We start from the raw sequence: 27,246 nt of genomic DNA on the forward strand, positions 1-27,246 counted from the left end.
TACCTAGAAACAAGGTAACAAATATTTTTTAATTGTACAATGAAAATTATAACACTTTTTAAAAGAAGTTGAAGATCTAAATAAATGCGATTTAATATCATTGCGATCACAGTGACATTTAATATCGTCCAAAGGTTTAATCCAGTCCTTATCAATACTATCTGCCTTTGTTATGACAAAATTGACAATAATGGAAATTGTCAGGTCCTGCAACAAGGACAAACAGATAAGCCGATACAATAAAACAGATGCCAAAAATGATCAGTTATAATTAGTCCAACTGATTTGAAAATAATTTTAGGTTAATACTATGAGGAAAGAATCCATTGTATTTCCATATGCAGATATTAATGATCTGTTCTCCTAACATACGGATACTAATCTCAGAGTGCATACAAATGTAGATACAAAATGAATCTAAACCCTTAGATAAAAGCTTTACGCAAGAAATTCTTATAATACAACAAGTACGTTAATGACCTAGATTTGGCAATAAATTGTTGCATGACACTAAAAGCACAGACAAAAGGAAAATAATGGAACTCATCAAATTTTAAATTTGAGTACATGGATTTGCAACTTCTATGCCTTACAAGAGTTTAATATAAAAAAAAGATAAGAACTCCTACAACTCAACAATAAAATGGCAACTGGCCAGTTAAAAATGTGAGAAAGATTTGAATCTATATTTCTCAAAAAAGATAGATATGGTCCATAAGCACATAAAAAGATGTACAGCATCATTAGTCATCAGGGAAGGGAAAATCAATGCTATCGCATCTACTACCATGGACATAATAAAAAAATTTTAAGTCACAAGTGATGATGAGGATGTAAAGAAATTGGAATCCATGTCCATTTCTAGTAGAGTGAAAACCGTGCAGCTGGTGTGGCAGACTGACGAAAGTAAACTATGAAGTACCACATGAACCAGCAATTCCACTACGTATACAACCAAAAGACTGGAAAGCAGAGATACATGTACAAGGGGGTACACCCCCACCCCAACCAAAAACAAAATGGAATTGCACTGGGTAGAGTGGAGCTTTGGTACTATGCATTCTTCCCTCCAGGCCAGCATCAAGCAACTAGTTCTGAGTCAGTGCACCCAGTGGCGTTGCCTGGGATGGTTCTCTCTGGTCACAGTGAGTTTTTTTTGTTAAAGCATTTTCACTCAAACTTCGTTTACTGTGGTGGCCAAGGTAAGGGAACAGCATGCAGCTGTGAAATATTGTTTCCTGCTCCGGAAAAAATGCCACAGAAACCGTTGTGATGTTGAACGCAGCTTACACGGACAGCGCTATAGGAAAAGTGTACGAGTAGTTTTCTCATTTCCAAAAAGGTGAAATGTTGATTGATGACAAACCTCATTCTGGACATCCGTCAACCTCCTGACTCGCAGTGCATTTCAATAAACTTGAGTTCATTCCACCGGGGTCAGACTGTTAATCAAGCTTTCTATTTAAAGATTCTGAAAAGATTGCAGAACCGTGTGTGACAAGAAAGCCTGATTTGTGGCAGATGGGGGATTGGTTTTGCCACCATGACCATACACCTGCCCATGCAGCCATCTTACTGCACCAGTTTGGAGCAAAAAAACAAAAACAAAGCATGCCTCTCTGCCCTACAACCTCACTCACCTGACCTTGCTCTGTGCGATTTCTTTTTGTTTCTCAAATGCAGAGGGACATGAAAAGACAGCGATCTGACAATGTAGAAGAGGTGAAGAAAAAAAGGAGGGAGGTGCTGTCACCCATCAGATGAGTTTGAAAAGTGTTTCCAAGTATGTGATGGATAGTACTTCGAAGGTTGTTTTGCAAAATAATTTAAATATCTAGCTTTGGGGGGAAAATCCATTTTGGGGAGCTGTACCCCCTCATATACTAACGCCCTTAGAGTACCATTCATAGTAGCCAAATGATATAAACAAGTGTCCATCTCAGATGAAGGGAAAAACAAAGTCTTAATCTATCCATCGGGTAGAATTGAGCCATAAACAGAAATGAGTGTCTTCTATCAGGTCAACTTAAAACACTATACTAAGTAAATAAGCCAACTACAAAATGGCATATAGTACATGATTCCACGTATATGATCCATTCAGAATACAGAGATGCATATAGAGAGATAGATTAGATAAATTAGATTAGGCACAATCAGAGGCTGAAGGAAAAAAGAATGACCAGTTATTACATAATGGGTATAGAATTTCTGTCTTGAGTGATGAAAAGGTTTTGAAAATAAATCACGGGATGGTGGCACAGCACGGCAAACAGCTACCCTGGCATATTTAAGGCACATATATCACTATACTAAACATTTAAAATTTTTAAAAGAGGATCAATCTACTTAATTGATCAATAACCAGGAACATAAAATTATATAAGACTACTCACCCAGAGAGTGTAATAGAAGGTGAACTAACTGGACTTTTGACCTAATTTATATCCAGTCCTGCAGGCCGAGGCAATAGGCAAACTTAGACTTCAAACTCTACGCTTTCAAGGTGCACAATATCCTCCAAAGGCCACATCACAAGGTTCCGATTTGGAAACTCCACTAAGAAAATCAGATTTACCTTAAACTCACCTATAGCTGACTTCAGGAACCAATATACTCCCCGACTTAAGGCTGAAACATGCTAGTGTGAGAAGAAGCAATCCCAAGGTTATGGAAATGGCTGTATTGGATTTGGTTCAGATCTCTTGCTTTGAGAGTACCCAGTGAACCATGGTCCGGCACTACCATGTATTTACTATTTTTATGCTCTGCTTTTTAATGCCAGGTGTGAATCTGTCAGGTGTGGTTCTGCCTTTGTGAGTGAGCCTTTGTTATTGAACATCTGTCCTGGCCCAGCTCTCCTTGTTGGTATAAATTGTGTCTAGTTATTCAAGCTTTTCATCTGAACAAGCCAACATTTCACATATTATGATCTGAAAAGGCAGCCTACAAAGGTATAATTTCCTTTTCTCAGCAGTGTTTTAAATTCTACATCATTGGCTAAATTAATGATAATAGCAATCGAATTAACTCATATCTCCAGTTTCTATTGTAAAATGATAATGAGGTCCCGGTAGTGAACCAGAGACATAGCTAAACCATAGAGCTAGAAATGGATTGGGGGCTCAGAGTTAACAGTAGCCCTAAACTAAAAACAATGAGCTCTTATGACATGGTCATACTCGATACTCCCGTCATGAAGAGATCACTGAAGACAAGGGCACTACAGCAAAATGCGGTGAAGAAATCAGATGATGCCCGGACTTCAGAAAGAATAGCAACTGAGGTCTTAAAGCCTTGTTTGTATTAAAACCAAGAGCCACCTAAGTGAGGCATCAACTAAGTCCACAGGGAAGAATCCTACTACCCTATATAATCCGAGAACTATAAATAATAAAATCCAAATCTGGAGGAGGAAATGGTATCAGACCTTAAATCCTGAATATCCAATTTGAAGGCTGCTATGGATGACGGTGGAAGCCCAAGATCCATTTGCAGAGTCCCCACATGCCTCTTGTGAATCCCTCTGACCACAGCCCAAGGGTGTGAACAGTCTTGTGAAGTTGATTATGGCTGCTGGAGTGAGGTTAAAATGTATTATCTTATGCTTTGATCTCCCTATTGACCCATTTTAAAGCTGTTGTCGGTTTTATATATTTTCTACTTTCCTTCCAACTGAGATCTTTTCTGTACTATTTCATAATTGCTTTTTGTTTGTTTCTTGTTTTTGTTTTATAATTTTCTGTTTTTGAAATCTAGAATAGGTATATCTATACAGTAACTGGATAACTAATTACCTAGGGGCATGGCAGAGGAGGTTAGGGAGATGGGGGAGGGAGGGCTAACAATGACTAAAATAAATAAGACAATCTTCTGAAATTGATCATGGCGATGAATGCCCAACTCTTCTTAAAATGACTAGTTCCTAGTAAATTGTATGATCTGCAAATTATATGCCAATATTAATTTCTCACAGCCATGAACATAAAATGATGAGGATACTTACAGAGATAGTAATGTCAGTAACTGATAACTATTGACAGTAACTGATGGATCACAGTTCCCTCACTGAAAAAAAAATCTGCTTGAACCACTGAGCTAGTTAGTTATAAGCCAAACACATTTTGCAACTACTTTTAAATCTAGTTTTGCATAGTATTAGCTAAAGTGAAAGATACACATGAGACAAAGGGCAGTCGTTTCAATGCTTTCCGAGAACAAGTTTATCTATTAACCAGCTCGCCTTCAGAGTGGAGTAGTGTGTATAACATGTGAACTCTAACACCGATAAGGCCTAAGAGTCTCTGCACTTCAGCATATCCTACTGTTTTCTGCTACTGCACAGTAATTCTCAGACACTCCACAGCAATGTGGCTTCCGATTTCTCCTTTAGTCCAAAGATCTAGTTTAAAAAGAGATCAACACAAAAAATATCATAGGCAACCCTAGAGGACAGGATAGAGCTGTCTCTGTGGGTTTCCAAGACGCTAACTCTTTAAGAGAATAGATAGAAAGCCTCACCTTTCGCCAGCAGAGCAGCTGGTGGTTTCAAACTGCTGCCCTCGAGGTTAGCAGCCCAACTCATAACCATTACACCACCAGGGTACCTCTGCACAGACAAGTAAGCAGCCACAAATGCCAGCTTTGAAAAAGGAAACGCCCCTGGTCAGCATTTCAGAGTGCTTCCTGTCAGGGCTGACATTCTCGGGTACCACCGGGCTGGATGGCCTGTCCCCCGGCCAGCCTCCCTTCATGAGCTTACCATATACCACATGCTTGGCCACTTAGGATCGTTGAAGTAAGTGGACTGGGCACGACTGAGGTCATAATCCCTTTTCGTCCGTTTTTTTACCACTTGCTGTTGGATCCACTCCACCTGCCAAAAAGAACAACGTTTGGTGAATGTCTAAGTCCCACCAAGGTCAGCCCCCAATAAACGGCAGTCGGGATATTTCCTTTCCTTTTTTTTAAGCATTTTATTGGGGGCTCATTCTACTCATATCACAATCCATACATGTATTCATTGTTTGTACATTTGTTGCCATCTTCAGTCTCAGAACATTTTCTTTCTATTTGAGCCCTTGGTATCGGCTCCTCGTTGTTTCTGACCTCTCAACTCTGCTATTCCAAGTCACAGGCAACTATATCCTAACAACTGGAATCTTGTTGAGTTCTGTGCTTGGAGTTTCTCGGAAACGTTATTCACTTATTCTTAATACAGGCAAGGTTTGTAGCCTTTTGTGATTTTTTTTTCCCTCACAACATCCCAGTCTTTTCCAGAAACCATATTTTACTAAATTGATTACAAATTGATCACGTTAAATTTTTAAGACCAGTTTTTCACCTTTACCTTACACTGAGGGTCAGAAGTGTTTTTCCTATGAAGTTTTAAGCAGTACAGGACATAGACATCTTTTGGAATTATTAAACTCTGCCACTTTTACAGGATATAGTCATAAACAACAAACTCATTGCCACTGAGTCAATGCTGACTCACAGTGACCCTGGACAGTACGTAAATTTAACAGCGCTGCAGAAAACGTAAGTTCTAAAACAGTGGTAGGTGGAATTTGACTTCCAGGTAACAGTTTACAACTTTTCCTTAAATTCTACAAATTATAAAGATTTTAAAAATTCTGGGATTACATATTTGAATTTTTAAAAGGTCCTGAGACCAAGAGTTCTAGGATCACAAAAGTTAAAAATCATTTTCTATACAATACAGTGTGGTCTAAAAAACCTTTTTGGGAAAATAAGAAAATCAAAGCCCCAGTACTCTCTGTGAAACAAAATTGAACAAATCACTCAATTTTTGGAGCAATAAACTGCTTGCCAGCTCTAAAATGTGTAACACTTGAGAAAGGTTTAATATTTAACCCTACCTTTTGCATAAACAGGTGCCTGGGAACTTAAACACAGAACCTCAGCCCGATCATACAGACATGCATACACAGATTTATAACTCATAGATCCCACGTAAAAATTAAAAAGTTCCAGTTTCAACTGAGCATCTTAAATGAGTTATCAGACTTGGTAACATTCTACAATTGATTCCTTCTAAATGTGCCTTTGTGAGACTGTATTTATTTTTGTGAGACTGTATTTACTAGCGCTGTCCTAAAATGTTCTGGCTCACCATTTATTGCAACTCTCTGCCAAAATAATTAAAAATGGGGAGGAGCGTCTTTGGAGTCCATTCTGAGATTGTTTATCCACCCATTCAGTACAGATTTCTACATCTTGCGAAAGGGGATAACTGGAGGAGAAAGGATACTGAGGTACTGATATACCTTACTAAAAGATATCAAGTTCAAAATGCATAGCAAATAAAATGCCAAGGTCAAACCCAAACGAAATAAATTCCTATGGTTTCCATATTGGGTAGTATGCTTAACAAGAATATTGGTGTGCAAGACACATAATCTTATCTATAAACAGAGCAAAGAGAATCCCAAATAACTATGAAAACTACTTATGGCTAGGACTGCAGCTGAAGATGTCATTATATTTTAAAATAATATCAGTACATTAAAAAATCAATTAGTGCATAAATAATATTCTGTAAAATGAAAGTACTTTTGCTCATGCTTTCATTCATCTAGACCAAGTTGACTCTGGAAATAAGTCATTTTACACACTTACAAACACACACACACACTCCATAATTGTAGGCTCACATGCTGAACTAAAAGTACAACATCTTACTTTTTAAAAAACTCTCCAACAACAATTGGCTGGGAAGCTAAAGGTGTTTCCTTTTATCAATGACACTGCTTCAGAGAAGTCATAAAACTTACATAGTTTTAATGAAGAGAATAAATTTTAAGAACGTCTGAAGATCCTGGGGGTGGGGACTGTCCCTTTCATCCTGAAAGTGAAGCAGAGAGCACGAACTTTTCCTACTTGAAGGAAGTGCTCATGTCAGGAAGTCTTTCAAAGAAATGAGCTTCATTCTTGAATTCATTTATTGCTTCAATACAGAGTCAATGCCTATGGAATGCCAGGCTGGGAATGCTGATGGGTAAGAATACGGTCTGTAGTCCTGGTGGCAGAATGGACTGTGCGCTGAGCTACTGAGCTACTAACAACAAGGTCCATTCAAACCACTCCACTTGGGGGAGACAGGCTCTTCCTCCAGTTGATATCTAAAATCTCAGAAACCCAAATGGGCAGGTCTATTCTGTCCCATAGGGCCACTCTGAGTCAGAACCAACTTGATGGCAGTGAGGAAAACTAGGGTCTGGTTTTCAGAGATTTCCATTTCAGCAGGGAAATGCGACAAACATTCTCTAAGTCTCCATGCAAAATAATATACATATCTTTTAAAGGGCATCTGATGCTGGTTCTATAACTGCCAATTACAGTGGTTCTCAACTTCCTAATGCTGCAGCCCTTTAACACAGTTCCTCATGTTGTGGTGACCCCCCCCCCAACCATAAAATTATTCTCGTTGCTGCTTCATAACTGTAATTTTGCTACTGTTATGAATCGGGTGACCCCTGTGAAATGGTCATTCGAACCCCAAAGGAGTTGCGACCCACACACAGGTTGAGAACCGCTGGCCAATTAGATCATTTATGAATTTTTTGATTATTCACATTATATTTGCCATCTCTACTTTGTATAAAATCTTCACCCAAGTTGAGATCTTTTCAAACTAACCCTAAATTGGCAACAGCAGCCTTTCCTAACTGAGTGTGCCTAGGCCCGAAAACCACCATCCTATGCGGGAAACAAGAGCTCCCCTGGGGTGGAGATGGCGCCTACGGTGGCCCGGAGAGTATTCACTCGGTCAAATGCAGACTCCCAAACGGAAAAAAGGAGTGGGAGGAACAAAATCACGGAAGAGTCGCCTTCTCAAAGAATGAACTGCAAGTATCGAAATAGGACAAACTACCTCATCAAATAGCACCTATTCTGTAATTCTGTAAAACTGTACAATGCTCGGTTAGAGGGCTTGGTGGCTAGAAGGTGGCACGGCAGCTTGGAATTGAGTGAAACGCCACGTCACTCTGTCTGATCACAGGGCTGCAGTGCTAGGAATAGATCGGGGGTTATTTTAGTGCCAGATGCCATGTACTTGGTTGTGGTACTCTCTACTTTTGGAAAGGAGAAAAAATGCCTCTGAGATGAAAGGTTTAAATAACTAGAAAACTCATATTATATTTTTAAACATATATGCATAAGTCAAGGAGGCCTGCTGGTAGCAGCACTTAAAAGGTCAATTCCACCAGGCACTCTGCGAATGATTGGCAGCCTGCTTCTTAAGACTCGTGGCCTTGGACACCCCCTGGATCAGTTTTACTCTGCCCCATAGGGCCACTGTAAGTCAGAATTAATTGGAAGGCAATGGATTTTGTGGACCCAAAAGTCTATCCTTGAGCCCTTTCAAGAAAAAGATAAAATGTGATGGATTATTCAGATTTTACTTCTTATCAAGAAGCTCAGTGCAAAGACACAAGCACTCACTTCCCCAAAACTATGGTCAAATTAGGAACAGAGGAAAACGGTTTTCCCAAATTGGCTTAACTTCCACACATTTTCTTTCCCTGTGTATTCCATGTAAAAACCACAGGGAATCATCTGTCGCTTCACTCATTTCAACATCACACCACAGCTTTCTTTGCAGGGCCTCTCTTCCTCCCTTGACTCGAGTGCGCTTCTCAGTCCAAAAATAGCGTATTTCACGAGATTGTCTTGCTTTTCATGCAAAATAGACTAATTGGTAAGCCCAAGAAGCCTGCCCATAATCTTTGCTGAACAAGATCTCATATGTCCTTATTTGGGAGTTTACCAACTTTTCGATACTCTACAAGGCCAAGAAAGGTCATAGTTTCAAATCCACCCGTCACGAACAGGAGTGTGTCTCTTCCCACGAAGATTCAAAAGTCGCTCAAGCTCCAAGGGACAATTCTATGCCATCTTACAGGGTCACTAGGAGTCAGAATCAGCCTAATGGCAGTGAGTTCTCTCTCATATAACTGGGAATAAAAAGTTTCAGTGAAAGCAACAGAGTAGGGAGGTCAATGCCTCAGTTGGTAAGTGCTCTTAAGTTACACTATGAAGATGAATAACATTTAGAAAGGAGCGGAGTCACCGACCAGAGTCTTGCGATCATGCAGAATGCACTGGGAAGTGAATTGCTCTAGATGGAATTCGGGTACAATGTAACACCTGATCCTCCCCTTTGGGCCATTTACAATTTGTTCTAGTTTTTAATATTTTCTGCTTTCTGTTCTATTGAGGTTTTCATTTGTTTTACTTTGCTCTTGCAGTTTGTTTGTTTGTTTGTTTGTTTTGCTAATGCGCTTCTGTATATAAAATCAAAGGTAAACAAATGTAGAGACAGAGTAACTAGATTAATGGTTCCCTGGGCGCTCTGGCACAGGAAGCTAGGAGGAAATAGGGAGCTAATAACAAGGAGTACAAGAACCAGGAACGAAGAAAATGTTCTCCGACGGATCGTGGTGGGGATTGTAAAACTCTTCTTGATGTGACGGAACTATTGAATTACCTGATATGTGAATTATATGCCAATAAAACGGTTCTGAAAAAAAAAAAGAATCGCTCATTTTGTGATTTGTGTATAGCACTGGCCAGGAAATAAAATATGTAGTTTCTTATTTCAAATATTTTATGGTTGTCTCACTTTTACTTTTTAATAATTAATTCCTCAATGCATTATTTCACATTTTACTTGGAGAGCATGAAAGGATTTAAACACACACCCCTCCCTTTCTTTTTTCTGAATTTGAAGACAACAGCCAAAGGGCTACCTTATCAACGCAAGGAGAATGAACACCTGGGTCGGATGCACGTTGCATTTCTGCCATGGAGAAAGAACTCCGTACGGATGGGCAGCTCCCAAGCCCTAAGCTCAAATGCAAATATATCCCAGACGTTTTCTAAAACCAATCAAGAAACTCTAGTCAAGAAACCAGAGTTAGTGATAGATTCAGAAAATCTAGTAAAAGTTTGTGTTTGGACAAAGGTAATCTATTCTTTAAATCTTACACCACATAATATGGCAATTGGTGGGTTACTAAATAGTGAGGTTGGTATTTGATTTCAGGGGCACTTGTGAGTAAAACTAGCCAGGCTTTTTATTTGATGGAACATTTTGCCTTTCTGTGCTTGGGGCAGGCAGTTTGAATTCTATCAAATGATTACAAACGTCAGAGGCTCATGCTGAAAACACGTGGTCAGAATACGAAAATGAGATCGATTTTGAAAAGTCATTTAGAAAGATGCTGTCGAGTAGGTCTTCCGTGTGCCGCAGAAAGCAATGCGAAGCCCAGAATGAAAGACTTGAGCAGACCATGACGTTGATCCTTGGCTGGCATTCTCCAAAGGAGCCAAATGGTTAGAAATGTGTCAGCAAAGTAACCTTGCCAGGAGCTGCTCAGTGGACAACTCGGAGCATTGTGGCTGTAACTCTATTACCCACTTCCAGAGAATGAGAGCCACGTTTCTTTACTGCAACCCTTCCGCTCGTATGTATGATACTTCTAAAGACTGAGATTTTCTCATCTGTTGCCTACTTTTTCCATACATCTGTTAAGATATGTGGAGAGAAAAGAATGAAATAGAAGCGGTAAATTTTACTCCTTATTCTGAAGTCACTTAATTTGCTTCCTCATCCCCCAAAATACTTGATCACCCTCTCTATGGCTCGCACTGTCAAGGCGGCTAGAGGAAAACAGTAGGATGCAGAGGAGGTGGGGAGGGCAACAGCCAATTCCTCAGACTCAGAAAGTTTCCATTTTAGCGATGCAGACAGGAAACATGGAAATCAATAAAAGACTATACGATGACCTTTGATAGTATGAAATGATGTTTAAAAATGAGTAAGATAAGAAGGTTGGCAATGTTATGGAAGTGGAGGCTGTTTCAGGTAAGGCGGTCAAAAGGTCTCTAAGAAGATGTAATACTACACTAGAAGGCCGAATAATAAGGAGCCAGCTAGGTACGCGATCTGAGAAGACATGACAGGCAACCTGAGTATTAATTTTGGTTTTACTTTTTATTGTTGTCTACCATTCGTGTATTATCCATAAATAACCTATAACCACTCAGACCTCGAGGCAAGGAATAAAAAGCAATAGTGCATTTTTCTCTCCAGTGGACAGATAAGGAAAGTTCACTCAACTCACTGAAACGCGTTCACAGTCGTTTGGTCAAATAATTCTGGGGTACACACCCACTGCTACTGAGTTGACTCTGACTCATCATGACCCTACAGGACCATGAATGACTGGCCTGTAAGGTTTCCATGGCTCTAAAGTTTCTGAGTTCAAGCCACCCCTACCTTTCAGCAAAGGCCAACACTGAACTCATTCGAACGCCATGGCACCTTCTGGGGTGCTTACTACTTGAATGTGATCTAGAAGGGAGCACCATTTCAGGCTGGGCATGTTCCTGTAACTCTACAAACTCCTTGATGATTGGGCTAAACCTAGCTAACAGAGGGCTGTGCAAGTCCTTCTACTGCCTGAGCCCTATGACAAGGGGCCCCATAGCTCAGCTCAGTGGGCAGGACCTTTGTGATGCTGGCAAACATGATCTAGTCTTGTAAGGAAACTTTGATGCAGAGTCAGTCCTTGTAACTAGATAGGGAAATCTCAAGGTGGCCTCGCATCGAAGCAGCAGATTAATAAGCAAATTATCTCTAGGATAGAAAAACTACCCAACACATATTCTAAGATAAAAAGGAGACATAAAATGCAACTTAGTCTAGCAACAAGCACAGAATCTTGTACCAGAAATTGGAAGGCATAGGTTTTGTGACCTAGATATATCAATTATCACCTTTCAACTCCACGCAACGGGGAAAAGGGACATTTTTAACAAATCTTGCAAAGAACTTCAAATTAGGTGCAAAAGCAAAGTTGTTCAGGAGTTATAACCCTTACTGCCAATATTGTGAGTACATTTAATGCCGCTGAATGTACTTAATGTCCATCTAATGTGGTAAATAACTAAATATCATATCTTTACCATAATAATTACCAAAAAGCAAATTATTTCTAGAGCTCTGTTGTTGATGATGTTGTTGTTGTTGCTAGGTGCCACAGAGTCTTCTCTGATTCGGAGTGACCACCTGTAGAACAGAATAAAATGAAACTGCCCGACCCTTCAGCAGCCTAAAGATCTCTGCAATTTTTGAGCTCGCTGTTTCCGTTTACCTCACTGAGGGTCTTCTGTTTTCTTTTTTGGCTGAGCCTAAACTTTACCGAGCATGACGCTGTTCTCCAGAAACCGCTCTCACTGAGAGCCCCTTCAACCTTGGAGCGGCTGCCTGCATCATTCCAAGAGAAATACGACTATTCTTCCACCGGTGCGTGATCTGTTCAACATTCCCCAGCCCTGTAACCCAAAGGCAATCATTCTTCTCGGGTCTTCTGAATATAGTTATATATTTCACATGCATGTGAAGTAACTAAAAACCCCACGGTCTAAGTCAGATGCACTGCAGTCCTGAAAGAACATCTTTGCAGCCTATTTGCACACTGCAGTGTGTCACTGGGTTTCTCGACTGCTGTGTCCATGGACATTGATTGTAGTCCCAAGTAAAACAAAAGCTGAGACCACTTTAATTTGTGTGTGTGCTTCTGAAGATGTTGGTTATTCATCCAGCTGTGAGGATCATGGGTTTTCATTATATTGAGATGTAATCAGATGGCGGCTGTACTCTTTGATCTCCGGGTGCTTGGAATCCTTTTCTCATTCAGCATAGATGGTTCTGTCCCCTGCATACCACAGGCTGCTAATCAGCCTGCCTCCAATTCTGATGCAAGCATTCTTCCTTATAGAATCTAGCTTCTCAGATTATTCGCTCAGTCAATGTACCAAATGCTTCTGGAAAAAGGATACAGCCCTGATCCTGACCTTGTTCCATTCCATGTTCTCAGTGCTCCCTTTTCTGTTCAAACAGCTGCTCTTGTTCTTTGAACATATATGAGCACAATTCCGTGATTTGTAATGTTATCCATCGTTTGTTATAATCGACACATCCCTTTGCAAAAGCACTGCAACTCAGGTAAACTTTTGGGGGGGAACTTTCTTTTAGCCAAGATCCCTCTGAAATTAGTAATGATCATTTTCATTCCCTGTCCTCTTCTGACTCTACTTTAAACTTGAGGCAGCTCCCCAGCACTGTGGTGCTGCAGTGGTTTTAAAATCTCTTCAGTGAAATTAGACGTGCTGTGACATCAATGACATTGTTTAATAACTCCTTTAGAATGACTTGATATGAATCTCATCTGGTTGGCTGGCCAGGGAGTTGTCCTCCAAATTTATAGGAATAGCCATGTGAGCACTTCAAGTGTTGCAACTATTTGTGGAAAGTGTCTCAATTGGTATGCGATCAATTCCTGGAGCCAATGTCCTCAGTGTGGCTTGGCCTCCTTCCTTTAGTACATCAGTTCTTGATTATACATTACCTCTTCAAATGGTTGAATGCTGATCAGTTGCTTTAAGTACCATTAGCTCTGTGTGTTCCTTCCATTTTCTTCTAATACATTCTGCATTATAGTCAATATTTTTCCCGTATTGCCCCTATTTACAATATTGCAACTGAAGACTTGAATTTTCTCCGATTCTTTCAGCCTGAGAAATGTTCAGTGTGTTCTTCCCTATGGATTTTCGAACTCCAGATTTCTGCACATTGTTTTACAATATTATCAATGCATACTGTACATATAATCCAATATTTACAATATTTTAGTCTTCTCAAACTGTCCTTTGAAATCTTCTGTTTAACGCTTTTGCTTGATTGTTGCTTCCATTCACTTTAGTGACTCTGTTTAATAGCAAGTTTCAGAGTCTCTCCTGATATCCATTTTGGTCATTTCTTGATTTTGTCTCTCGCCCCCGACACCGAATAAAAATTTTATTGACATCTTACTCATTGCAGTATTTTTCTTGCTTTTCTATCTTTGTAACAACCTTTTCCTTTCTTCATGTATGATGCCCTTGATATCACCCCACAATGCATCTGGCCATCAATCATTAGCATTCCACGCACCAGGTCTACTTTTGAGATAGTCTCTAAATTCAGGAGGGTTATAGCCAAGGTCAACTTAAAACAGAAGAGAATACAAAAAAGAAAGAAAGAAAAAGGAGGGAAGATCAGAAGTGGATACTTAACATTACCAGGTCTGACAGGCAGTTGTGAATGCCAATAATGAAAAGATAGTAGTAAACACATGATTATATTATTGCCAATTAATCCTATTGCCCTTGAGTTATTGCAATGCACAGTGCCCTGTGGGACAGCTTAGAAGTGCTTCCACAGGGTTTCCCGAGCGGACACTTTGAGGGAAGCAAACAACCGCAATTTTCTTGCACAGAATGGTTGGTGGTGTGACTCCAATGTTTTGGTTAATTGCCAAGTGCTTGACCACTGATTTTATATTGAAAATAGCAGCCTTTATATTCTAGCTAGAAAGAGAGATTTATTTAAATGTGTGGATATGGATATATATTTTTTTCAACTAGAAAATGGAATTATAGGTGATTTTTAAAATTACATTTGTCTTCCTTTTATTTTTTTGTCATTTTTATAATTATGACTTTTATAATGAAAAACTAAATTTCCCCCATACCCTTGTCCTCCCTCCAATGAGGAGGAAGCTGGAGTTTTGGTTATCTGTGTCTTGTATCCTTCCTGTCTGTGCAGCCCCTTTGGGGACTGAGTAAATCCTACTGACCAACTATCTTCTGGTTGGGTGCGGGGCACCCAGCACATGGAGCAGGATAGATATTGAAAGTAAACGTGGTGATACAAGCGCAATGCACACTTGATGACTGGAAAGATCATAACACAAGGGTCTTCCATTTTGTATCCTGGATCCAAGTTCTATTTTAAACTTTCGGACAATAAAGTTGAGCAATAAGAAAAAAAAATGGAAAAAATTTTGATTGCCTAACACTACAAGGACAAGGAATTCTACAGTGCCTGAAACTAATTTTACCGTCTGAATGTCACCTGGGGGCTAAATTCACATTTGACTCGATACAATCTTGATGCCGGAATTGAATTGGGACAGCACATATATCCCCTTTCTGCTTCTTACTAAGATCAACATTACCACTGTATTACAAGCACAGCAGCATGACTTCATACTATGCTTATCTGTCTTTTGAATAATCACCTTCTAAGTGACTTGAAAGCCAAGGCAGTGTAATTAATATGATCCATTCACTACTTCAAGTAAATTTACGCTACATCTCATTTTGCCCTTAGCATAGCTGGAGCTTTAGATATTTGTAAAAATGACAGCTTTACCTTAAAACAAAGCGATTTATTCCTCAATAGATTTTTTTTCCCATTGACCAATCCTGCAGCTCTATGTGTAAATCATTTGTGATATTCCCAGATCTGTGTTTGCAAAAAGAATGAATGCCCTCAAGTGGTGTATCAGGTGAACACAAAGAGGAGCATTATTTTGTAAAGACTGGAGAAATGGTTCAATTCAGCTAAGATTGATATAAAATCAGGCCAACCCTGGCAAAACAAAGGGCAATCATTCTCATTATTTCCTCAAGCAGAGAACATGGGGTGATCTGCTAAAGAATGTCAGCATCTTGCTTCCCAAATAACGCACACATAAGTCCACCCCTGCAAAGCAATGATCACAAATGTTACATTCATATGCAAACACTCTTCCTGTGTCACTAATTCAGCTCTAATGTACACACAGATTGTCTCATTCATATTCAAATTTAAATGGTGATGACTTTTGTTTCTAAAGTGCCATGCATCCTACTGCCTGGATTTTGAGATCACTGGAAAATTTGAGAGGTGAGCATGTGAGGTAGTTAGTTTATTGTGCCAAAATGGCCCATAAACACATGTGGGGTTAATTGAAGGACCAAGGGATAAATGGCTCCATGAGCTTTGCCTTCCTAGTTCTCGGGTCTCTTGCTTTGTGATGGTCGGACCAGAGTCTGCCTTAGCCCGCTGACTTAGCCAGTTCCCTGCTTCAGCTGGCAAGGCTCACTTCCTGCAAGACATCCCCAAGGAGAAGCCGCATGGACCTACCCTGATACAGCCCTGGGTGCTGGAGCAGTCGTGTGGAGACCCCTGCCAGCGCTGAGATGCTTAAACATTCACTGATTCGGCTTTCCTCCCGCAGTCGGCATCATTGCATCTGTTTTGTGAGATGGAGGAGGACTTTGTGGATTGGTGCTGGACATGTGGGTTAATGTTGGACTTGCGGGCCTGGGCAGTACTGGGTTGGGATGTTTTCTTGATGTGCACTTAACCTTTATATAACACTCTCTCTTCTCCATGAGTTTCTGTGGGTCTATTTCTCTAAAGGACCCGCACTAACACAGCATGGGAGTTCAGAGTTGGATACCCACCCACCCCCAATATATTTAATTGCATTCATTTTATTTTCTCTTTGTCTTAATGTGAATGAATCTTTCAACACTGTAGTACCTTTTGGGTTCTTTTTGGTTTCTCCCCCAGCATCTTTATATCCCTTCATTGTCAAGATTTTAAAATCTTGGAAAATAAGAAACTTTGTACCAAGTATTATGTAAACAAGTTCTAGTTCTACGACTTACGCGGGCTTCCGTAAAATGAAAAAGTCTTCTTTCCTTTCTCTTGCTAGGATATAAGTGTGCAACTTCTGGGGAACCTGCATGAAAACTGTGTGCGTGTCCAATGTTCCCATGAGGTTTACTTATATGTTTAAACCCTAAAATAAGTTTAAATCCTTAAGTGATACAGAATTAGACCCTCAGAAGAGTGGCAGAGGAGCAACCGGAGAACCAAGAGCAAGAGATGAGCGAGAACCGCGGGCTTCCCCGTCTACCAGGTGAGTGAAACTGAAGAGATGAACTAGAACCGCGGGCTTCCCCATCTACCAGGTGAGTGAAACTGAAGAGATGAACTAGAACCGCGGGCTTCCCCGTCTACCAGGTGAGTGAAACTGAGTACCTTGGGGCAGTGGGGCTGCTTGCAGAGTTAGGTGACTCTGGGCACTTAATTGGGGTAGCTAGGTTTGCTGACCCACAAAGCTAGACCTGAGTGGCTTCAGGCTGAGGCTTGGAGCAAAGTAGTGCACCCTTTAAGCACTTACTGGCAGTGGTAAACGAGTCTTGTACCATCTCAGGGCACCGACTGAGGAGGCATATGATGGAGATCAAGGATTAGAAAGTGGCCTGCCTAAGGGTATGACTGCAAATAACTATATCCAGAGCACTTCTGCTCCTACACTGCAATCTGTTAACTTCTTTAATAAACTCCATCATCGTGAATATGGTCTCTTAATTCTGGGTGGTCACTGCAGTGAACTGCAGCATTGCATTGACAGGGAGCTGCCAGTTCAGGCAGGATTCAGAAGAGGATGTGGAACAAGGGCTATTGTTGATGTCAGATAGATCCTGGTCCAAAGTAGAGAACAGCAGAAAGCTGTTTATTTGCTTCACTGACTATGCCAAGACATTCAAATGTGTGGGCCATAATAAACCGTGGGTACTCGCGAAGAATGGGAATTCCACAACCCTTCATTGTGCTAATTCAGAACTTGTCCATGGATCAAGAGGCAGTTGTGCAAGCAGTTAAAGGGAATGCTGCCTGGTTTACAATCAGGAATGGTGTGCCTTAGGTTTGTACCCTCTCGCCATCCTTGCGGTGATAGGTCTTTTTGTGCCAACATGGCACATCTAACTATGGGTGCAGTTTAGCCTGTCAATCAGCTTGCAGTCTGATGACCTGCCTTGGAGATGCGACTCATAGCTCTCTGGAGGGTGTTCTCTCGCTCTCTCTCTCTCTCACCCTTTACCTTCCTGCTAGCAGACCACCCTGAGAGCTGCTGGCGCCCTGCTATGCTTTCCACTGACCTGGCTCCTTAGGTGCACACTCCGGCCTGTGGTCTTCCTGCATGCGACCTCATTGCGTGTGGCTGCATGCACCTGATGGGGGCTTATGGACTAGTGTTGGACTGACGGACTTGAGTTGTACTGGAATGGAATGTTTTCTTGATATTTAATTACTTCTCAATACAAAGTTTTTCCTGACACATGAGTGCGATTGGATTCATTTCTCTAACCAACCTGGCCTAACACATGTGCCATTTATGCTCGAGTAGAGAAAGTGTGTGGGCTGCGGCAGGTTCTTAATGGCTTCTTTTTCCAAAATTGATCACCAGGCCTCTATTCTGAGGCATCTCTGAGTAGACTTCACCTTCCAACCTTTTGGTTCACAGTTGATTGCATTAGTTTTTGGTGTTCCTCAGGGACTCCAGATGGATCGAAGATGGACAGATAGAGAGCTTGGAGCCCCTTGGTGAGAAGTCAAGATGAAAGTCTGCTATGCTGAGCCCTCCACCAGGCCCCCAAGTAGCAGAGCCTTCAGACAAAGAAGGGCTCTGACGTGGGTGTCTGTTCTATTTCCTTTTCGCCAGAATTCTAACCATAGACCTGATACTGGGCAGGGTTCTGTGGCCGCTCTTAAACACCATCATCACCCTCGGAAATGTTCAGCAAACAGCTACTTTGGTCAGGGTAGGGGAGTCCTATGACTTTCCACCCGAGAGAAAACACTGGTCCCAACCCCCCGGGCAAACAGTAAGAGGCCGGCATTCGCTTCCCCGACTTCAGTTGACGGAGGTAAACCAAATGTTTTCTCAATGTGAGGGCTCGTCCCTCACCTCAGAACCACTGACAAGGCTGCCGGCAAGGTGGGACTTGAAAAACTTGCAGGTCAGAGCACACAAAACCTGGAGTCGGGCCTGATGAGTTAGCGCTGGCTGGAGCTTCTGCCAGCCCTTCCCGGAGAGAGGCGAGGCGAGGCCCCAAGCCCAGTTTCCTGGCAGCCTTCGTGTGTATCGAGGCACAGGGGTGCCAAGTCATTTCCCTCTCCCTGAACTCATGATTCATACTCAGCAGAGTAAATTACAGGAGCCCGGGGGCTGAGACCCAGTGAATGGGACAGAAAACCCATTTCCCTCACGGTCATCAAATGGGGCACAATTCCTGTCTGCAGACCTCGCCTATGGTGCTATGTGATCTGGAAGACTGACCCTGGAGTCTGGCTGTCGGTGTTCATGAAATGGTGATGTGCTTACTACACCGTGGAGCAGTCGGTCAAGTCTGCCTACACAAGACAGAGAAAAAGAAAGACCCAAGCTCTGCCCTGGCCTAAACCGCAGTTCCAACAACCCAACAGTCTTGGCAATTTAAGAAAGGCCACGCAAAATCCTAGCACCTGATGAGAACAGTCGTTAGAGACCCTGTCCCAGGCACTCTGGGGCAGCTCTGAGACAAGGGAGGAAGGTGTGCCTGTCCTGCAGCGATGCCTTCTCCAAGAGCCTCCAGGAAGGACTGAGAGCGTGAAGGGCTTTGGGACTGCTCTTGTAGTAGAACTGTTGGCAGTCCAGTTGTTCCCACCCCACCGTGAATAAAGGAAAGCATGTTCTCCATCTATTGAAGCGGGGGTTGGGGGGGCGCCCAGGCCACTTCCAAACAGAAGGTCCTGGATTCCCATCCGTGACATTTAATGATTTTTTTTTGGCCACAGAGCCAAGTTCTTAAGAAATGTGTATTTCCTTCGCCACCCCACTTGATGTTCTAAGCTATCATTTTAATAATCTAACTACTTCTCTCTACTTTTCTAATTATCTCATAGAAAACAAAACCTTTCTCTTATTTAATACCTAAATATTTGGTCTGCTAACCCAAAGTTAGCAGTTGAGAGCAGTTGAGAACCACCACTGCTGCTCGGGACAAAGATGTGGCTTTCTACTCGAGCGAACAGTGACGTCTCTCAGAACCCCACAGGCTCAGTTCTACCACGTCCTACAGGGTCGCTGTGCGTCAGAATCGACGCCACGGCCATGAGTTTGAGACACTATGCATCATCCTGTATCACTTAGGAAACCGAGGCGCATGTCCATTAAGTGATAGCAAGGGCTCTGAAGAAAGGCTCTGTTCAAGTAAAGCCATGTCTGTGTTTCTTGACAAAGGGAATGTTGGCTCCCTTCTGATAGGGCCTCTCAGCTCACGGCGTGGATTAGGGCCACCTTTACCTTACCACACTTCTATGCCTACAAGAGAACCGTCAACGCTAATCAAAATGCTGTGCAAAGCTTCGTGGGGTGAAAGATGAGCAAGGGAAGGAAGTGGGAAAGGTAATGAACATACACTGAAGTTTTTATCAATTTCTTGGGGGGTGGAGGGAGTTAGTCTCCATTACTCAACTGGAAGCCCTTTTAAAATGGGTTAAATACACCTTTATCGATCTTTATATATTTACAGATATACTATCTATATTTATTCCTACATGTACAATTTTTACTCTTCTTCCCTTTTCTCCTTCCTTTCTGCCCCACCAGCATATTTAACCACTGTCCACCTCTCCGAATTCCTCTTGGATACATTTCAATTGATCAAACACCGCCGGGAATTTTGGTTCCCCTTGCTCTCCCCCTGTCCCTGTTGTTACTGGCTTACGGCTCCCTCCCGCTGCCCCTCTTGTAACTGTCAGTCCAGTCACTGTCTCCTTGGGCTTTCTTATCCTACCTGTCTAAATAGACAGACACCAAACAACAAAAAAGAAGAGAAAAGCCCTACAGATATAGATAAATATATAAAGGTAGATGCATTTATCCATTTATATATATATATATATATATATGTAAATACAGCAAGGCAGCAGATGGACTTTGAGCCTCTACTCAAATCTTACCTGGGTGGGTGTAAGAATGGTTTGTTCTAATCATGTGGCACTGTATGTTACTCACCTTCCCAACATAATCGCTGAAGACAACATGGGTACATATGTGGTGAAGAAAGCTGACAGTGCCCCGCTGTTAAAACATAAAGCGTGTGGGGTCTTAAAGGCTTGAAATTAAACAAGCTACCAACTAGCAGGGAAGCAAAAATGTCCTCATGGAAGAAGCACAGCAGCCTGTGTGATCATGAGGTGTCGACAGGAATAGGTATCAGAAGCTCAATAACAAGAAATAAAATTGACCCGAAGGAGCATGGACAAAGTGAAGATCCGAAGGCCACCTGTAAGATAATTGGGCAGTCCCTCTCCGAAGGGCCACATGGAAGGGATGACATATCTAGGGTGTCATAAAACACAGTTGAACCATGTAACTATACTTTAGCTCAGTGGTTCTCAACCTTCCTAATGCCGCAACCTCATGAAGTGTTGAGCCCCCTAATATTGTTAGACCGGTGTAGATCCATTTGTATAATTAATATCATTTGATACATAAAAGACAGGATAGATAATCCTTCAGAAACAGTAAGGGGAGTAATGATTTCCCCGAGGGTGTGGGAAGGGTGTGTGTATGTGTGGGATAGTAATGATGACTGTATAACCCCACGTGAGGGGAACGAACAACAAATTTACCGGTGAACATTGGTTGATGTAAGATACTACAAAAGTGAATAAATAAATATGGATAATTATACATATAATAAGGGGCGAACAGGAGAGGGAGGGACTAAAGGGCAGCTGATATGAGAAAGTTCAAGAAGAAAATGTTTCAAACTGATGGTGGCAGCAATTGTAAAATTATGTTTGATCTAATAGAATTATGAAGGGTTATAATATCTGTAAGAGCTCCCAAAATGATTAAAAATAATAATAATACAATTGGGTGAAGAGAGAATGAGTCTGATGAGAGAAGAAGAAAAACCTGAATCAGGCAAAAGAAATCTTAGGCACAGTCTTGGCAGCAGTGACAGAAATCAGTTTTCCCCAAGGGCACCTCTGACTTGTAATTTAAGAGCACACAAAGTTCAAGGTCTAAAAATAAGTAAAACCTAGTTCATTTTAACTAGAATCCTTACTTATCACCCAGTTGGCCTGAGTTAGACAGAATTGACAAGAGGTGGCAAAGAATGACCAGGTGGCTGCTGATTCAGAGTGGAGTCCAAGGAACGTATTTGAGAATATTTGCTCCTCCACCCCAAATCAAAGTAACCTCAGTCCAGTTACTAAGCTTCTGAATGTAAATATGGGGAAGACAATTGAAACTGCATATGAAATGAGCTGATTTACATCAGATGTTTAGCATAGTTTCTAGCATATGAATATCCACCACGCATCCATGGTGATCTGTTGGTGCGCCAAACTATGCCCACCAGAATTTTCTTCTTTCATTAGCCCCAAAACACTACAAGGTTCAGTTTAGTCCCACTTGACCAGAGTTGTCATGGAAGGTTGAGACTTTGTACAAACTGGGCATACATATATCTAAAAGAACTAACAGCAAGACCACAAACAGATATTTGGGTACCGATGTTCACTGCAGCACGATTCCTAGTAACTAAAAGATGGAAACAACCTAAATATACAACAGATGGATAGATAAGCAATATGTACTGCATATATATATATATATATATATATATATATATACATGGATCAACCATAAAGAGAAATGAAGTTCTTGATTTATACTACTGAATGATCTGTGAAAATATTGTGTCATGTGAAATAAGTCAGCACAAAAGGGTAGCTATTGCACAATCCTACCTACATGAAGTTTGCAAAAATATAAAACCCCTGTGGCTAGTACATAGTATGGTGTCAATCTGGGACTTGAGAGGATTAAGAGTGAAAGGGTGGCGTCTAGTCTGTTAATAAGGTCATAGCCAGTGAGGCCTCTGTGTGGGCGTGGCCTTTCCCTGGGGATTCTGGGAACTCCTGTATTTCCTCCTTGGAGGTGGGAGTATCTCTTTCCTCTCTCCTCTCCCTCTCCCTCTCCCTCTTTCCCTTCCCACCCCCCTCTCTCTTTCCTAGCTCCCTGCAAGACATTTCTGAGGAGAAGCCACAGGAAGCTACCCTGAGGCAGTCAGAGTTTCAGAGCTGAAGGATCCATGTGGAGACCCCTGCTGGTGCTGAGATATTACACCATCACTGGATCCCCAAGACTTCCCACCCAATGGCCTGTGATCTCCCTGCATTTGGCAACATTACATGTGTTTTATGAGTTTTTAGAGGACTTTAAAGATTGGTATAAGATATATGGGCTATTATCAGACTTATGGACTTGATGTGGACTGGGCTGTTTTCTCAATATTCAATTGCTCTTGTATATAAACCTCTATCTTATACACATGAGTGTCTATGAATTTGTTTCTCTAGTCTACCCAGACTAAACTATACCCCCCATAACCAAACCCACTGTCACAGAGTTGATTTTCACTCATAGTGACCACATAGAACAAAGTAGAAGTGTCCCCTAGGCTGTACATCTCTATGGAAACAGACTACCACACCTTCCTCCTACAGACATGGAGGTGGGCTAGCACTGCAGCCAAGGGTTTAACGACCGTACCACCAGGCACCCATAAAGATAAAGATGTACTAGCAGTTACCAGGGACAGAGAAAGGAGAAGACACTGCTTAGGGTGCCATGAGTTCCTGTAACAGTCACGGAATCATTTGGAAAAGACTAGGGATGGGTGGTTGCACGTCATAAACTACATATGCCAAAATAATGGAATTAGCGAATGGTTTATTATATATTTATATGTAATTATCTATTCATGGCATTAATTTTATATATTATGTTTATATTGATACACTTTCTATATACATATATTTTACATACACACAGACACCCTCCCACAGAGACATATTAAACTGGGATTCAGGACCGCTAAAGCACATACCCTTTGCCTGTCTGATTCGTTTCCCTAAGTACAAAATCCAGGGATTGAGCACGATCATTTCTGTACAGCATTTCTTCTCAATTAGATTCAATAGAAAGTGCTCTAGTTCCAACAATAAAAGACAGTCAGCCTTCAAGCTTCTGTGATACTAAGTGGTTAATAAAATTCCACTAAGTTTCTAAAAACGTAATGCCTTTTGTCTAGCACTAAGATGTTCTGAAGTAACCTATAAGAATTAAATTTGAGATCTCACACATACACAAAGTTTTTTGGTTTTGGGTATTTTTCTTCCCATTTGTGCAAACAAAATTTCCAACTTTTTTTTCTAGTGGAATAATCAGCAGTAGTCTTTGTATGATAGAAGACAGGAACCCAGAAAAACCAGACTTTCTGTTCTTATAAAGACCTCGGTCTCAGAAACACATAGGGACAATTCTACCCTGTCCAATAGCATCCATTTGAGTCAGAATCAACTTGATAGCAATGCGTTTGAGTTTGTTTTTCTGTGTCCTTCCTAGCATTTGATAGAGTACCTGACTGATAACAGATGTTTGGTATTTGGTAACTGAATTAATTTATTTTTATAATGTGGACAAATACTCTTGATAGACTCAGGCTGGCATTCAACACCTTGTACCAGTTGAACAGATCCTGAGACTGACCGGTCAACAGCCCCCCTTTGATATGGCTAGTCCTTTGGAGGTTTGCAAGTCCGTATGATTCAAGACATGTTTACTGAGCACCTCTGAGTAGCTCGAGTCCTTGGGGGCACAAATGATTCACATTCTTGACTGCTATCGGAAAGGCTGGAGGTTGGAATCCACTCAGAGGTGCCTCCGAAGAAAATTCTGTAATGCTACAGAAAAACGACCCATTGGAAAGCCAATGGGTCTCAGTTTCACTCAAGCACACGTGAGTCAGCAAGAGTCAGGGCTGACAGAACTGGCTACTGTGCTAGGCACTGGGTGTTAGTAAACCCACCACCATATACTATACTCACTGCCATCCAGGTCTAGCGGACAGAGCAGGCGACTCCTTTGGGTTGCTGAAACTATAACTCTCGTGGGAGTAGAAAGCCTTATCTTTCTCCCTGGAGAGGCTAGGCTGGTGCTTCCAAAGCGCTCACCTCGCAGTTTACAGCCCAACGCATAACCCACCACTATGTCATCAGGGGCTCCCTCCATCATGACAGAACCGGGAAAGGGTGTGTTTCTCATTTGACTGAAGGCTGGTCCCTGCCTAAGGAGCTCACAGCTCAGTGGGAGAGTTACAGTAACATACAGCACATGCTTTAGGAACACAGGACTCTGTGTGGTAACTTTTGCCTCGGAAATGTTCTACTGGGCAATCTTTACAACGTTTTAGCCCATCAGTAGGGGAGCAATGGGGCCGCTCATCTTCTCACAGCACAAAGAACAGCACTGAGAATGAAGCTCAGGCTTCTAGTTTCAAAGAGTGTGCTCTTGTGGCCACAGTGGATTGAATGAACTGGGTCAACAAGCTACACAGAAGGGAGCCGGACCCTAATCTTAAAAGAAGGCTTAAGAAAGCTGTACATGAAACCAGTTTCATAGTTGCTGCCGGTCTTTGGCTATACAGTATCATTCTCCATTTGCAATAAGACCAGAGAAAATGGACTTGGCCTGCCGTCACGGAGACTCCGTCGTTTGATTGAAGCAGACTGTGTACCCTGATCAAGACCACCAGACTATGGAAGGCAGAGAATGGTTACCCTCGTGTGAAAGATGCAACTTGCAGTGATGAATGGTTTCACCTCCTATACGGTGGTCACAAAAGAGTGGACAAAGCCAGATGGGTCTTCACTAAATCTTAGGCAGCGGTACTTGCTTGCTGTGTGACACTAAGTGATTGAACGTATATACGGTGGTCACAAAAGAGTGGACAAAGCCAGATGGGTCTTCACTTAATCTAAGACAGTGGTACTTGCTTGCTGTGTGACTCTGTCTAAGTGATTGAACGTATCTACGTATTGGTTTCCTCATCTATAAATGATACAGACTCTAGCTTACACGTTGTTATAAGTGTGCGGGAGATAAAGTGTGCCTTTCCTAATCACCAGCACTAGTATTACACAATTGTCACTTCCCTTTATTGACAAGTCAAAGGGTCACACTTGCTGGGGTTAAAAGATGAACAGGTTTACTGGCAATTAGCAAAAGGCTACCGAAATCTATGAAAGTACTAAAAACATGACTACTGTCAACAGAAGAACAGAAATGTCTCACGTTCCCATTGAAATGGGATGTGGAGTTGCTCTCTTTCTTCAGCATGAAGCCAGTCAATAACCTATTTGTGGTTGTTGGGAGCCCCAAGTTGACATCGTCCCATAGTGACTCCAAATGATAGCGTAAAACTGGCCCCAGAGGGTTTTCTTGATTTCAGTCTCCATGGAAACAGACCTGCTGGTGGTTTTCCCTGGAGAAGCCACAGGTGCCCCCAGCCCACCTTTCAGTTAGCCCCCCAGGGTTCACCATCAGCCCCTTTCCCTGCTCTCCATGGTAGTTCTTAAACACCCCTTACTGGGGAAGCATTGCAGGTGACAATTTGGTGTCATGTTAATAAATATATCTATGGTTAATGTCCGTTTCCTCACAGTCCTCAGAATATGATTAAAACGTTGGCATGTTTATATCCCAGCCATCTAGATAAGAAGTCTCTCCTGGACATTTGGGGCAGCTGGTAAGCAATCTGGTCACATTGATTTCTGTAAGGGCTTCTGGAGAGGTCTTCCTTTTTCTGACTTAGGTTCGAGACGAAGAAACAAGAGCCTTTTTCAGCTCTGTCTCTGCAGAGGCTAAGGAGGTATTCAAATCATGAACCCAGGAGCAGCTACAAGATGCCCCGGCCCATACCAGGGCTTCACCCCAAGGGCAGCCCACACAACCTCAAGGGCAAACACCCTGCGGGAAGGGATGGTCTCCTTTGTCTGTACTGCACCCACCTGTGCCTTAGGTCTCTAATCTGCCCCTGATAGTTGATATGCTGGAGGAGGCTGCCTAGCGGTAAGCCCCACTCCTAGCACTGAGCGTCCCCTCCAGCGGCAGCTGCTGTGGTTCAGGATGTCGTTCTGAAGAATCCCCTGGTATTCCGAAACCCCTGCCTCAAAGAGGCAAACGGCTGTTTCCCTGCATTCATTTGGCTTTGCCGTGGACACAGTCGACCACAGAAGGGGAAGCAGCCCTACAGAAAAGTCAGCGGTATCCATGTCAGGCTGACAGCAGTCAGACAGCTAATGGCCTTGGCTCTGCCACCGGCTTTGCCTTTTGGACAAGGATCACGCGGCTCAAAGCCTGAAACCATTCTGCAAAGGTGTCTGCGATAGAAATGGTGAGAGTCCATGTGTTCTTCTCAGCCTAGTCTTGTGACCAGTATTTCAACTTTGCCCTCTGTAATGCTCAATGTTTGACTTTGAAGCACAATTGAATCAATGGACTTAGCGGTTTCCACAAAAGGAGAGAAAACAAAAGCATCCACAGACACCGAACCGGTTCTGACCCAGAGCAACCTGATTTATGTAGGGTTACCTGGACTGGAAATCCTGCCTCGCACAGATCCCCTCACAGTCTTTTTCTCGGG

General features: G+C 42.0%; 1 protein-coding gene across 4 annotated transcripts in view; it reads right to left on the reverse strand.

Moving 5' to 3' along the window:
• The window catches only part of PCSK5 (proprotein convertase subtilisin/kexin type 5), a 516,123-nt gene that overhangs the window by 414,946 nt on the left and 73,931 nt on the right, over nucleotides 1-27,246 (reverse strand). For all 4 annotated transcript variants that reach the window (XM_075560524.1, XM_075560523.1, XM_075560525.1 and 1 more), the window contains exon 3: nucleotides 4,763-4,876. In XM_075560524.1, the coding sequence (XP_075416639.1) occupies nucleotides 4,763-4,876 (114 nt within the window). The remainder of the gene's footprint in view (nucleotides 1-4,762; nucleotides 4,877-27,246) is intronic.

Source organism: Tenrec ecaudatus, chromosome 10 (assembly GCF_050624435.1).
Source record: "Tenrec ecaudatus isolate mTenEca1 chromosome 10, mTenEca1.hap1, whole genome shotgun sequence".
Classification (NCBI taxonomy): domain Eukaryota; kingdom Metazoa; phylum Chordata; class Mammalia; order Afrosoricida; family Tenrecidae; genus Tenrec; species Tenrec ecaudatus.